Source organism: Procambarus clarkii, chromosome 30 (genome assembly GCF_040958095.1).
Source record: "Procambarus clarkii isolate CNS0578487 chromosome 30, FALCON_Pclarkii_2.0, whole genome shotgun sequence".
NCBI lineage: Eukaryota > Metazoa > Arthropoda > Malacostraca > Decapoda > Cambaridae > Procambarus > Procambarus clarkii.
This window is the reverse complement of record NC_091179.1, coordinates 33619617-33635087: the sequence shown is the minus strand read 5'-3', so window position 1 is coordinate 33635087 and position 15471 is coordinate 33619617. Positions and strand designations below refer to the sequence as shown.

At 42.5% G+C, this 15471-nt stretch overlaps 1 protein-coding gene across 1 annotated transcript; it reads right to left on the bottom strand.

Annotated features, from left to right (window-relative positions):
• Window positions 1-447: 447 nt before the first annotated feature.
• LOC138370094 (complement C1q-like protein 4) lies at window positions 448-2358 on the bottom strand. The gene is made up of 5 exons (XM_069334081.1): window positions 2292-2358; window positions 1741-1898; window positions 996-1068; window positions 770-888; window positions 448-690 (listed from the first exon to the last, which is right to left on the bottom strand). The coding sequence occupies exons 2-5, from the start codon at window positions 1896-1898 to the stop codon at window positions 489-491; spliced, it is 552 nt and encodes a 183-aa protein (XP_069190182.1). The 5' UTR covers window positions 2292-2358; the 3' UTR covers window positions 448-488.
• Between the last annotated feature and the right edge of the window lie 13113 nt (window positions 2359-15471).

Sequence of the window (15471 nt, the reverse complement as noted above, 5' to 3'; positions counted from 1 at the left end):
CGAGGTATGGCAATGTTTGTTAGTCTGCCGAGTGGTACTTGCCCAATACGAGTTTGAAAGTACACTGTTTATTAGCAATACGAGACACCATAATGAATAAATATTATATGCATTGTACATATATATACATACACATACATACATAATATATAAATAAATGTAAATATTTTATATATCACTATGATTATATGTCTCCAATATTCTCTTTAGCTCTCTAAAGTGACATACATGGATATATAATTGTACATCACTAGAGAACTTTCTGTAACCAGCTGTCACTAAATGCAAGTTGTGATGGATGAATTTACTTTTGTATCAAAATTTAGTTTTTTTTTTTTTTTTTTTTTTTAAGACCTGTGCCCTAATACTTTTGCGGTACCGCTCATAACGAGTATTTGGGCGCACAATAAATAAAGCGCCTTTTACTGAAAGAAGCAATATAAAGAATTACACTTTAACCATTTTAATCCCTTTAGAAATAACAAGTTTTAAATATAATAAACAAGGAAGCCAGTGAATGTGGTGTAGGTCTCGTTAAAAGGGTGGTCGTAGATCATGCCCTCCTGCAGCTGCAGGGACACCACGTCACCACGGTGGAGCTCCAGGAACACCGAGTTCGACGAGTGTTCAAAATGGCTCAGCGTTCCATATGCAGTTACTTGGGGAACTTTGTTCTTTAGCAGAGCCATCCTGAAAATAGAATAGATAAAAATGATTAAATCTTTTTACTATTATATAACAAGCGACATACCTCAAATTTAATACTTACGTGAAGTCGCTACTGTTGCCACCAACAGCGTTAAAGGTTAAGAAATAACCGCCATCAACTGGTACCACGAACTCGCTGGAGTTTTGATGCCAGGCTTCACCAGCATTAGTCACGACCTCCTGTAGAGGTCAGTTTTATTTTAAGTTTTTTTCCCCCCTAACAATTTTTTTTTTTTTTTAACTTTACCAAAAGAGAGACAGTTTAAGAATTTTAACATTTTATATACCTGGAATATTACTGTAGCTGGTAGGGTCATAGTATAGTTTGCCGCCTTTTTCACTGTGAAGTGAACGTCACCTCTGTAAAGAACGTTAGAGTTTATAACCATGTCAATCCTATTGAATTGGTTAAGGTTGTCTCCCCTCTTACAGGATTAGTAGGCAAGTAGAGACGAGTGGTCTAAAGGATGGTCACTATGTAATATTAAATAATAGAAATTTACCTCTAGGCGAGTAAATTTGAGGTCTAAATTTTAAGCATATTCAGTTATGTGCTCAATAGGCAAGTATAATGTAATTTCATACATGGTACCAAAATTTAACTGAAACCAAGATATTTTTTTTTTTTTTTTTTAATAGATGCACACTAATGTTAAGAATGTGGTAAATTGTTATTAGGCTTTATACTAGTTTAAGGCCCGTTTGGGAACAAACCCATTTTAGGAGGTAGAAGTTGAGACTAAATGTTTTAGAGCTCACAGTTTGAATGTTATTTGTATGTAAACTGCAGGTTCAAGGTGAAATTGAACCCCGAGCTGTTCAACTTTAAGTGCTTCGTGTTTTATGCAGATTTAGAATTTTAATCTATAGGGTCAAGTTAAGTGGTTTGAGCGCCAAAACAGTTAAACATGTTAGTGATCATTTACATTAATGAAGCGAGTTTTTAAGAATTTTACTTCGCGCCAGTAGTAATCAAATGATTAAGCCAAGGTCTTTACGAGAAATGTATTAGTGAAGTTAAAGAACACTTACCCAGGAGCTGAAGTAGGCAAGGTAGTATTGACATCAGTTGTGGGTGGCGAGACAGTCACCATTGGACGGGGCCTAAAGCTCGTCTCAGTTGGGAGATTTACATCCTGTTGTGTACTGATAACCAGTAACGCTGCCATGATGAGACCACGGGGCGACATCTAAAAGAAAATTTTAGTGTTATAGTAGTTATTGCAAGATTATGGTCACTATAAAACCAAGAGTACTTATAAGTATATTAAAAGCCCACCGGCTATATCCATCGATGTGTCAAGTTTTTAAAATATGAAGCTAGAAAAGAAAATTGTAGGCGTTCTTTCACATTAAGTTTTTTTTCTTAAAAATTTATTAGGCAATATTATCCAAGAAGCCTTACCAAAAAGGCTAGGCAGTAAACCGCGTTGAGACGTTAAATTAAGCTGTATAACGTCCAACATAAAACCTAAACATTTAAAACTATGTATATAGGAAACCTACTAATAAAAATATTCAAAAACTAGACCAACAATGATGTTATTTTAAACATAAAACTAAGAAAACGGGAACCTCCTCACGTTTGTCTATTAGTTAACTAGTTATATAACCAGGAACGAAATCAAGACACCAACTGAATAGTCTGACCTCAGCCCGGCTATTTATACCCCCTGATCAAGTGCCAGCTGCACGATGATGAGTGTTGTAGTGGTGGAGTGAACTGCCAACTACCATTTATTTGATTAGGTACAGTTGGATTAATTTTGGTGTTGGGTTTAAGGCTACTCAACTGCGGGAGGGTTATTTTTGGTCACCAAAATAACTTGCTGACCAACCAGCAAAGTTTACCATGAACATTGTCCAGGACAAAAGTCAACTGTAAATGTTCACCGAGAAGCTGGGTAAACTCGGTGTAAATATCCTGTTTAGTTGGGTTTGGAGTTTAACTTAAGGACAATCAGCCGCTGTAAGGTCACTAAGGCCTTAACAATAACAAGTATACTATAGTGTTGTTCACAAGTATGCTATCATTGTTCAGGCCATTGTTCAGTACTATCAGGTTCATTGTTCATTAATATTATAAATATTATATATATAAATATATACATATAATTTTATGAAGACTTAAAAGGACTGACATCAACAAGTGATCCATACAGTGAAGCACAAATACAATACAATACATCAGACATTGGAGAGGTGTGGCAAATGTTCGGGAGTACTGGGAAAACGTAATGTAGGCGTCAAGTGTTGCATCTGTAACATAAGATTTCACCTGGGCTCTGCAGAATTATCTCCAGGATGCACAAAAGACAAGGAATTTACTGGGTTTGCAAAGATGACAGATTAATGTTGGAGAACATAACTAAACTGATGAAACACATTCCCGAGTCACAAAGATTATCATTCACAGACAAGCTACCAGTGATTTATGCGGACTGGGAAAAGACAACATTGGATAACGACCAAAACTCAGGAACAGATAGTTCAGAGAACCACATCAGTAGTGTGGAGGAAGAGGGTATTGTGGTACAAAATAACAGCAATATTTCAGAGCCAGGTAATATAAACGTTGAGAGCAACAGTGAGACAGAGTCCATTAATGAAGAAATTGGGACAAGAGACGGAGATGGCGCCAATAAAGAGGTAGACAAGACAGACACAGGTATAACTACCTTGAAAAACGCAAAACCGGAACATATTTGCAAATTCTACGCTAAAGGAGTTTGCAAATATGGAAAATTAGGAGCAAAATGCAATTTTCTGCATCCTCGAAAATGCAGGAACATGTTGGAGAGGGGTACATGCCGTTTTGGGACAGGGTGTAGATACTTTCACCCTAAATTATGTCAATTTTCAATTAGGGATAAAAAATGCTACAATCTTCAGTGTCCGAAATTACACGTGAGAGGTACACAGCGTTATAGACGGGAAGATCCATATGACACTACTGGAAATTTTTTAGAGGAAGGCAGAACCAGAGTAGTAAATATAAGAGAGGAACAGTCAGATGGAACCACTACAGGATTACAAAGGGGAAGGGAGATACCCACAAGACTGGAATACAAATTATCAATAAACACACAGGTACTACACCACACAACACCCATCCTACTACCAAAACTGGACGAATCACTTCCAAAACAACACTTCCTGGACCGGGGTAGAGTGGGGGAGAACTACCAAAGCCCACCAGAAGTGACACGCAATGTGGGAAATCATTCATATTTGCAAACATACAAGGCTTGAAACCAAAATCAAGAAATAAAGTTAAGTTCATAAATGTCCTCCTAATAGAATCGAACTCAATATTTGGTGCATTTACAGAAACCCACACAAAAGACCACAGGGATAGAGAAATCTGGATTCCGAATTATAATCTATATAGATGTGACAGAGCAATTAGGTCAAGTGGAGGAGTAGGTCTGTATATTAAAGAGGAGCTGGCATGCACAGAGCTCCGGAACTTGTCCAAGGAGGTGGTAGAGGTACTTGGAATCAAGGTTGAAAATATGAATCTACTTATTATTTTAATATACAAACCGCCAGATGCAACAGTTGAGGAATTCACAAAATAGAGAATATCCTTGATAACCTAGCAAACCCAGTACCAGATATCATCTTCCTTGGAGACTTCAATCTACCCAGTTTACAATGGAGATTAGTAAACAATAACATCATAGCAGGAAGTCAACCTGGAAATAACCAACCACAGGTCGGAGAACTACTGAGATTCTGTGACAAATTCTCGCTCAGTCAGCAGATTACAGAACCAACTAGGAACGAAAACACGCTGGACCTGATATTCACGAACAATGAGGAGCTAATCAGAGACATTACTATCTCAGACACTACGTACTCGGACCACAAGCTCATTGAAGTGCAAACTAACATTAATAACGGTAGTAGGCCCAAGAGAAACAACAAGCGAGAAGGGCTATTCAATAAATTCAATTTTAATAATAAGAGACTGGGAGAAAATAAACAGGGAACTTACAAACATTCAATGGGAAAATGTTCTAAGAAATAAAAATCCTACATAAGGAATAGAAAAACTGACCTCTGAAGCATATGAAGTCTGTCTGAAATATGTTCCTTTGAGGAAAGCCAGAAAGAGGTCCAATGTAGAAAGAGAACGCAGACGACATTATAAAAGGAGGAAGAAATTAACGGAAATGCTTAAGCAGACACGACTCTCCATACAGAGAAGAAATAATTTAAACAGGGAGATTGAAGAAATCGAACAGAGACAGAAGCATTCCTATCAGACTGACGAAAGGCAACTAGAACAGAAAGCAATTCAAGAAATAAAGAAAAACCCAAAATATTTTTTCACATATGCTAAATCAAAAGCGAAAACCACTGCCAGTATTGGACCTATTTGTAATTAGTGAAGGTTCATACACTGAGGATGACAAAGAAATTAGTGAAATTATAAAAAAGCAGTATGAGGACATGTCTAGCACTCCGATACTCAGCATGACAGTGGAAGATTCCGACAATTTCTTTATGAATGATACTCAAACACCTGTAAATATAACTGATATCAACACGAGCATGGCAGATTTTAAAAGAGATATTGACAATATGCCCATGCACTCAGCCCCGGGTCCAGACTCATGGAATTCAATATTTATAAAGAAATGCAAAGTGCCAGTAGCACAGGCACTCAGTATAGTGTGGAGGAAGAGCTTGGACACAGGGGAGGTACCAGATGCGCTTAAAGCAGCAGACATTGCCCCTCTACACAAGGGAGGTAGCAAAGCATTGGCAAAGAATTATAGACCAGTTGCACTAACGTCCCACATAATAAAAGTATTTCAGAGAGTGATCTGGTGTCAGGTCACTAGATTCATGGAAACTAATGACCTCCACAATCCAGGCCAACATGTATTTAGAGCAGGAAGATCATGCCTCTCACAGCTACTTGACCACTATGACAAAATCACTGAGGCATTAGAGGAAAAACATAATGCAGATGTCGCATACACAGATTTTGCAAAGGCATTCGATAAATGTGACCATGGAGTGATTGCACAGAAAATGAGGTCAATGGGTATAACTGGTAAAGTAGGACGATGTACACTCAATTTCCTGTCGAACAGAACACAAAGAGTAATAGTAAATCAAGTAAAATCGAATCCGAGCGCAGATAAAACTCTGTACCTCAGGGTACAGTCCTTGCACCACTGCTGCTCCTTATTCTCATATCAGATATAGACAAAAACACAACTCACAGCTTCGTATCATCCTTTGCAGATGATACAAAAATCACCATGAAAATTACCTCTGCTGAAGACATTGATAAACTACAAACAGATATTAACAAAGATTTCGATTGGGCAGCAGAAAATAGCATGATGTTTAACGGTGATAAATTCCAGGTCCTCAGTTACGGCAAAAATGAGGATCTTAAACATAATACAGGGTACAAAACACAATCGAATCTGCCCAAAGTAGGAAAACAGCATGTCAAGGATTTGGGAATAATGATGTCAGACGACCAAACGTTTAGGGAGCATAACCAAGCAAGTATTGCGTCAGCCAGAAAAATGATAGGATGGATTACGAGAACATTCAAGTCCAGAGATCCCATCACAATGGTTGTACTCTTCAAATCACTTGTGTTGTTCCGTCTTGAGTACTGCTCAGTACTCACTTCCCCCTTCAGAGCAGGAGAGATTCCTGAAATTGAGGGAATACAGAGAACATATACGGCACGCATAGACGAGATAAAGCACCTAAATTATTGGAATCGTCTCAAAGCTCTCTAAATGTACTCACTAGAAAGGAGACGAGAGAGATACCAAATAATATACACATGGAAAATACTGGAGGGACAGGTCCCAAATCTGCACAGTAAAATAACAACGTACTAGGGTGAACGACATGGAAGAAAATACAAAATTGAACCAATGAAGAGCAGCGGTGCCGTGGGCACAATCAGAGAGCACTGTATGAACATCAGAAGTCCACGGTTGTTCAAAGTCCTACCAGCGAGCATCAGAAATATTACAGGAACAACCGTGGACATCTTCAAGAGGAAACTAGATTGTTTCCTTCAAGGAGTGCCGGACCAACCGGGCTGTGGTGGGTATGTGGGCCTGCGGGTCGCTCCAAGCAACAGCCTGGTCGACCAAACTCTCACAAGTCAAGCCGGGCTTGGGGAGTAGAAGAACTCCCAGAACCCCATCAACCAGGTATCAACCAGGCCAAAAGTTCAAAGTGTATATACACCGAGAAGTTGAATACCTCGTAGTGTGAATACTACAATATATCCCTGTGTTCCATATCTTGGTGACCAATTATGCATTTTCTTGTTAATCATGTCAGTTATCATGAAGTCAACATCATTTAAACTAATGTGTATTGTGATAGTTTTGATAATTCTACATTTTTTTTAATATATAAATCGCCTCCTATTTTTCTTAGTACGTCTATATGGATATTTGTCAATGTATTCTTTCTGATGTGTAGTTGTGTATATGCATAGTGGTACATGTAGACAACGCGCTCTTATTTGCATATGACTGTCACCGACGTCAATAGATTTACTTCTATTGACGTGCTCTGTTGTCTATGGACGATGGATTGATTGGTTAATGGACAGATCGCAACACAACTCACACTCAGGTTCACTGATGCTCCTTGCTTTAGTCCTGATCATCGCAAGATCTGAAATTCTGGGAAACATTCTCTGTATTCACAGACGTTCACACAACACATTCCTGACGCAACAATGATACTAAGGGTTGACGTTTTTCTGAAAAATGCCTTTCTAATTCATGTTGAAACTTCTTCAGATGACCTTCGAAACCAGCTTGGATGTCAATGAGTTTTATTTCTGATTAATCTCTCAAGCAAATTACTCTGACAAGGAAATCGTTTTTTTTTTTTTCGAAAGAAGTGCAACATGCTTGCGATAAGATTCCAGGATTTTCCGACAAGAGAAATGTATCTGCCATTATGTGTGACAAATCCCAAATGACTTCCCATCATGAAGCTCCTTCAGCATACTGTATACAGGCTTACTGTGTACAGGTATACACCTAAATCAGGCAAGGTCGTCTTTTACAGTTGTAATTATTTCAACCCCTATCCCTAGGATTGGATTGAAATAGGGGACAATCCTTCATACTGTTCTCGTGACCCTCAAGAACACCATCATGAACACGCAAAGGCATGCCAGAAAATTGTGTTCAGTTGAACAGCGTGGGGGTTGCCTAAAGCAGCTTCGTGTATACACACATGAAACTTGTAGTAACATCAAAAAATTTCTTCTTTAGAAATTAACCATAAATTTAACCATTTTTGACCATATATATTGATGAAAGACACGCATGGTTCAAGTTGGTGTTTACATAGTAAACTGTACATTACTGATGTTCAAATGAAAATGTTTTACTTCTTCGGTGCTTGTATCCCCTTTACTGAGTTCTGCTTCACCTTCTCAAGCCTCATTATTAACATAATATTTTTTACTACGATGCTTTATTACGTACAATTAGTATAGAGAAAGTGTTGATTTTAATATTATATACGTTAAAAGGAAAGGCTATTCTGATATACGAGGACATGAGTTGTACGAATATCATTATATGTTGGGAGAGGTGTTGTGATGGTGAATATTTGATTGTGATTATCGTTGTAGATGTGCAACATCCTATTACTAGAGGTTAGTGTCTAGAATCAATAGAGCAAGACATTATAGCTGATCCTGTAGGATCACCTGGGGCTTTGGGAGACTCGAACCGTGGACCCCACGTGTGTGAGGCCGAAACTATATCAACCGAGCTATTGACTAGTCTGATTAAGAAAATTTCCAGAAGCAGTTTCCTGCTGCCGAACTGGAACTTTCGACTTTCCCTTACAGCTTCCGGGCCTGACAGCTGGCTGGGTTCATAGTCCTAAAGGGTCCGGGTTCGATCCCCGGCGGAGGTAGAAACAAATGGGCAGAGTTTCTTTCACCTTGATGTACCAGTTCACCTAGCAGTAACTAGATACTAGGGAGTTAGACAGCTGCTACGGGCTGCTTCCTGTGTGTGTGTGTGTGTGTGTGTGTGTGTGTGTGTGTGTGTGTGTGTATACTCACCTATTTGTACTTGCGGGGGTTTAGCTCTGGCTCTTTGGTCCCGCCACGCAACTGTCAATTAACTGGTGTACAGGTTTCTGAGCCTATTGGACTCTATCATATCTACACTTGAAACTGTGTATGGAGTCAGCCTCCACCACATCACTGCCTAATGCATTCCACTTGTCAACCACTCTGACACTAAAAAAATCTTTCTAATATCTCTGTGGCTCATTTGGGCACTCAATTTCCACCTGTGTCCCCTAGTGCGTGTGCCCATTGTGTTAAATAGCCTCTCTTTATCTACCCTGTCAGTTCCTCCGAGAATCTTGTACATGGTGATCATATCACCCCCCCCCCCCCTCCTAACTCTTCTATCTTCTAGCTACGTGAGGTTTAATTCCCGTAGTCTCTCCTCGTAGCTCAAACCTCTCAGCCCGGGTACTAGTCTGGTGGCAAACCTTCGAACTATTTCCAGTTTAGTCTTATACTTGACTAGATATGGGCTCCATGCTGGGCCTGCATTCTCCAGGATTGGTCTGACATAGGTGGTATTCAAAGTTTTGAAAGATTCCTTGCACAAGTGTCTAAATGCCGTTCTTATGTTAGCCAACTTGGCATATGCTGCTGATGTTATCCTCATGATATCGGCTTAAGGGAACAGGTCTGGGGTGATATGAACCCCCTAGGTCTTTCTCTCTATCTGATTTTTGAAGAAGTGTGTGTGTGTGTGTGTGTGTGTGTGTGTGTGTGTGTGTGTGTGTGTGTGTGTGTGTGTGTGTGTGTGTGTGTGTGTAAATTTGGATTAAGGATCTTCCCGAAATGCTACGCGTGCTAGTAGCTGTACAAGAATGTGAATGTAAGAACTCTTCTATATAGATAAATAAATAAATAAAAATAAATAAATAAAAACTAATGAAGCTCAGAGGAATTAGTGACCCACGTCAAAAAAATTGTTATCCACACATCCGTGGAAATAACCGTTCTGTTACCACAGAATGATGCTGTAGAAAGTCTGCTTCCCCCCACCCACGCCCTATATGGGTGATGAATGGTTAAAGAAGTTTAGAAGTTAAAGAATTTTGGTTAAAGAAAAAAGATTTAATTTTGCATTTTCAGGTTCTAACTCAGTTTCAATTCATATTAGAAGTGTCATATTTAAAAGTACATATATTTAATTTACAAAATATTTAGGTACAATATTTTCGACTATAGAGAGGGATGTTTTTAAATATTTGTTTGGCGTCTTCATGTCCTGGGACGTGTCGTGGCCTAGGGTCCATCATCCCCAGGTCGAGCCCTTCACATGGATGTCACATTTCCTTGTTTTCTGTTTATCAAAATAATTGGTTGTAATTCGTTATATATATGTAAACTGAGTATATGTGCATGTCTGTCTCGTCTCCCTTTAGTACCCTTCTTTCCTACCTCCTCATCATTTACCAACTTCCTCACCTTTCACTACCTCTACTCTTCACCACTTTCTCTTCATCCCTTTTATCATGTTCATCCCATTAATAGTGCGTAGATAAAAGTTGCATTTGATCTCTTTCCCTATGCTCGTGTCAGTCCTCTCAGTACTACCTGCACCACCTTCCATTCTAACATTTAATATGCTAGAGGAATCTTAGTGACGATGGAATTTTTCATTTTTCGAGCTTGAAAATTTGTAGAATTAATCATTTCCTGCAAAAGGTTGGCCTCGGCCTCGAGTACTGCCGGACCCCAGACACTGCAAAGTTTTCTGAGAATTGCCCAAAGCGTCATATCACCTACTTGTAATATACATTATCTCTTATAGGTGCACATGTATGTATGTATTTTATATGTACATATTCACATACGTATGAATGAAAAAAATATTTGAGATGTAAACACATGCACATAAAAAAAATTGTATTGGAAGGCAACCTGGAAACACAGTTTTTTATTATTTAACTTTCATATTATTACAACATTTGCTTTCACGCGAGTTGGGTTTTGATAAATTCATAAAGACTGATACAGTTAAAAATAAAAACAGTAATTGGCCACCTCGTTTTTTTTTTCTTTTTATTTGGGAAAACACAAATACAGCAATAGGAAAACATCATCATCATCAACCACATTGTCAAGGCAAGAAATATAGGAACAAACGTTTATTACAGGATAACACACAAAAGTCGTACAAAACACATAATAGTAATATAAACATAGGTAACAATGAAGTACAGTCAAAAAAGAAAAAACACCAGAGCACTATAGCCCAATAAGAAACAGGCAAAAAACCACATGAAAAAAAATAATCCTAGCTCACAGCACAGCAAAACAAACAACGAAATAAAACAACACAAAACCAGAACCACACACACAGGTAATCATCATCATATTTATCCGGATATAAACGCCGCAGGTCCTTCCTCTTATATACATCCCACCGAGCTCACAATTCCGCAGACGCATTAACGTGACTACGTAATGCTCGCGGTCGATGCATGAAGTCAGGAACATCTATCTCCGCACCCTCCACCACGGGCGCAGAAGTCACGGGAAGAGGCTGCACAGAGCTCTTCGGTACAGACAGTGGAACCACATGGGACTGAAGCACATTAGCCGGCCGGACACAGGGCGGCAACATAGCGGGCAGAGTCGCAGGGGAGACAATCACAGAGGGCGATGGTGCAGGAGTCGACACCACAGGGGGCGGAGTAACAAAGAACGGCTGAGCAGAGGACAGCCACCTCGGCCAGTGACACAACCTCCCAGCCCAGGGAACCAGCAACCGGGGATGCAGAGGAAGCCAGAGAAAATGCAGGACCAGGCCAGGCTACAATCCCACCACAGGACCCATCACTGCTGCAACACGGCCCATAGGAGCTGCAGGCACTCCAACATCGTCGCCCACATTATCATCCACAGAAGACGAACTTCCGGAGTCCCCAAAGTCCCGAACGTAGGCCCAGGCCTAACCACGAGGAAGAGACAGACTCAAAGCCCGCTTCAATCGCTTGGACAGAAGTCGCTGGTCGTCGGAATTATCACCCCCGCCAGAAGACACTAACACAACCTCTGATCGGCCGCGCAACTCCACACAGCGCACGATCACTCAACATCGCAGCCTCATCAACCCAGGGAACAGGACCACACACCGCAGGAGACATCACAGCGTGCATGTCGATACGGGCCGATGACAGCTGCAGGAGACAGTACAGGCCGGTGCGCAGTCTCCACATTCGGGTGGCATGAGACCACACACCACAGGAGACAGCTGGAGACTCGACTGGAGAGAAGGCAGGCAAGGCTAGCTGAGGTGCGGGAGCCATGGATGCACCAACTACCACCCCGACACCCACAGCCACATCGAGGCTGGCATCAGAGATCGGCAACGGGGCATCAAACGACTTGGAAGTATCACTGACCACAGCAACACCTTCCGACAGGTCCGGGACCGCCAACGGGGAAAAGTCCTCCTCCCTGAAGCGGTTCACAGGCCCAACCCGGCTCGCATCACAACCCGCAGCCTGATGGCCCGAGAGTCCGAACTGGAAACAAGTTTGGGGCTGCCCCCATAGAATACGCGTACCATGAAGCCCAGAAGCAGGAGAAAGGAAGGGATGGGGTCCTTCAAGCGCAGCCCCACAGTGCAGTTCCCATTTGGGTCATATTTCCACCGCCCAGAGGAGATTGCATTCATCCGGACACTCAAGACCCGCCCATACCAGTTAAAGTGACGCTCGAGAAGAGTGTCTGGGCACTCAAAGGGAGCACCATGATGACCAGACCACACACTAGAAGGTGAAGGACGAAGACGTTTCGGTCCGTCCTGGACCATTCTCAAGTAATTAATTAATTATCAAAAGAAGGCACCAAACCGGGAAGGCTATGTAGCACCATCAAATACGCAAAATAATCAGAGGGCGCTAAATATCACCAAGGATGCCAATACGAGAACAAAAACGCATAAGGCGAACGATATCAAAAGTATCCGAGTCCCCAAGAATTCTATCGAGGGACAGGTGACCGCGAGGGGCGGTCGGAAAGCAAGACACACGCTCGTCCTGGAAGTCAGGACATTCAAGAAGGACATGCACGACCGTAAGAGGGACAATGCAACTAGGACAATAAGGAGCAGGGCGGCGCTCCATCAAGTGACCATGGGTTAAGCGAGTATGGCCAATACGCAACCTCGCCAGAGCTGTTTCCTACCGCCGATTACGGTGGAAGGAGGACGGCCACGAGGAAACACAACATTTAAGAGTACGTAGCTTGTTACCAGTAACAGACAACCAAGAAGCCTGCCAACGGGTAAGGACTGAGGAATGGATAACTGGGTAAAAATCGGAATACGGAATGCCTTTACGAGAGATGGGACAAGACCGGACAGCTTCCTTAGCGGCAGCATCCGCACGCTCATTTAAAGACACCAATATGGCTGGGAACCCAACAAAACTCAACCGACTTAAATTTACTGTGAACGAGAAACAGCCAATGCTGGATCTCTACAACTACTGGATGAACCGGATTAAAGGACCCGAGAGCCATGAGGGCACTACGAGAGTCAACAACAACCACAAAGGAAGACTGACAACGAGAAAGCAGGAGACGAAGAGCATAGAGAATAGCATAAAGTTCCGCTGTAAAGATGCTAGTCTCCGGAGGCAAGCGACACATAAGTGCGATCAGGAAAAACAACAGAGTAGCCAACACCGTCCGCTGACTTAGACCCATCGGTGAAGACAGAAACGGAGCGGGAGTGAGAAGAAAAGTGCTCGAGGAAAAGGCGTTTTAGAACCGTAGGAGGGGTAAAAGCTTTAGTGATACGGGTCAAGTACAAAACCGCGGAAGAGGGACCCTCCACGGGGGCAAAGAAGGAACAACACGAGGAGAAACATCAGAAATACGAACGGAGAGAGAATCCTGTAGGCGAGATAACCGGACAGAAAGAGGGAGGTGGTGAAGAGGAACAGGAACCGCAGGAGGGGTAAAAGTTAAAGTACGACAGAGGCGAGAGGAAGGATGTTGCAAGGACCGCGCAAGATAGCGAAGACAGTAGCGATCACGGCGGTCCTGGAGAGACAGGAAGCCAGTGTCAACATACAAGCTAAGGATGGGAGTCAAACGAAAGGCACCAGAACTGAGGCGCAACCCAGTATGGTGCAAAGCATCAAGACGGCGAAGAGTAGGAGGAGAAGCAGACGAGTAAGCAGGGCAACCATAATCGAGCTTAGACAGGACGAGAGAGGAATGTAAAGCAAGGAGAGTGCGCCTATCTGCCCCCAAAGAAGTATGGGACAAGACCCGAAGGAGGTAAGGGCCTTAGAGCACTCAACACGGAGGTAAGAGATATGGGGAGACCAAGACAAACGAGTGTCAAGGAATAACCCCAAAAGCTTCGCGGAATCTTTGCATTCAAGGGGATGACCATAAAGTGACAAAGAGGGACGAAGAACAACCCGTTTCCGCGTAAAAGTCATGGCACAAGTCTTAGAAGTAGAGAACTTGAAGCCATGACCTGTGGCCCAAGACGACACGGCATCAATTGCAAGTTGAAGCCGGCGTTGAAGGAGAGGCGAATCATCACCCTGACAACAAAGGGTAAGATCATCGACATGAGAGCGGAGAAGACACCAGAAGGAAGAGAGGAAAGAAGACCATTGAGGGCAACCAGAAAAAGAGTAGTGCTCAGAACACTACCCTGGGGCACACCTTCGTATTGCTGAAGAGAGGCAGAGAGAGCGGTACCAAGGCGCACCCGAAAGGAACGACGAGAGAGGAAGCTGCAGAGAAAGAGGGAGATGACCACGAAGGCCAAAAGAATGAAGTTGACAATATGATACCGCCAAGTGGTGTCTTAAGCCTTTTCCAGGTCAAAAAGGGCAGCAACAATGGAGGTCTTTGCAGCAAAAGCAGTACGAATATAGACCAAGTTCACCAGGACATCTGTCGTGCTGCGGCACTTGCGGAAACCAAATTGAGAAGGGGAGAGGAGGTGATGGTGTTCCAGGAACCACATCAGACGAACGTTAACCATACGTTCAAAGAGTTTGCAGACAACTTGTAAGGGCAATAGGGCGAAAGTCCTTAGGGAAAGTACCCAGAGACCCTGGTTTGCGAACAGGGAGGACAACGGCATCGAGCCAGTCCTCAGGGACTGACGACGACTCCCAGATCCGATTATACAGACTCAGTAAATACCGAGACGTGCACGGAGGGAGATGGCGAAGCATCTCATAATGAATACCATCGGGGCCCGCCGCCGTAGAACCGCAGAGGGCCTGGGCAGAACGAAGTTCAGAGAGAGAAGGGATCATTATAGGGAAGCTGAAGACGAGTGCAGAAATCTAAAGGACGAGACTGACAGGTTTACGAAGAAGGAAAGATTGGGCAAGATGAAGACTAGAGCTAACAGAAGAAAAGTGGGAACCCAGTTCGGAAGCGACCTGCAACGGGTCCGCCACAAGAGTAGCATGGAGGTGAAGGACCAGTGAAACATCGCGAACGAACTTACCCGCTATCTTGCGGATACGCTTCCAGATCTGGGTCAGGGGTTTCGGACGTAATTGTTGAGACAAGATGCCCAACATTCACGTTTAACCGTACGGATGGCCCTATGGGCCACCGCACTCGCTTTCCGAAAGAAAAGAAAATCTGTCGTCTGCCTACAGCGGTGCCTCTTCCAGGCTGCACGCTTACAGCGGACAGCCCGAGCA

Excerpts from the sequence above, each read along its gene's own strand:
- LOC138370094 (XM_069334081.1), bottom strand. The coding sequence starts at position 1,898 with ATGTCGCCCCGTGGTCTCATCATGGCAGCGTTACTGGTTATCAGTACA. Across the intron at positions 889-995 it reads CAGCTACAGTAATATTCCAG|GAGGTCGTGACTAATGCTGG; the intron begins GTATATAAAATG and ends TGACCTCTACAG. Across the intron at positions 691-769 it reads GGCAACAGTAGCGACTTCAC|GATGGCTCTGCTAAAGAACA; the intron begins GTAAGTATTAAA and ends TTCTATTTTCAG.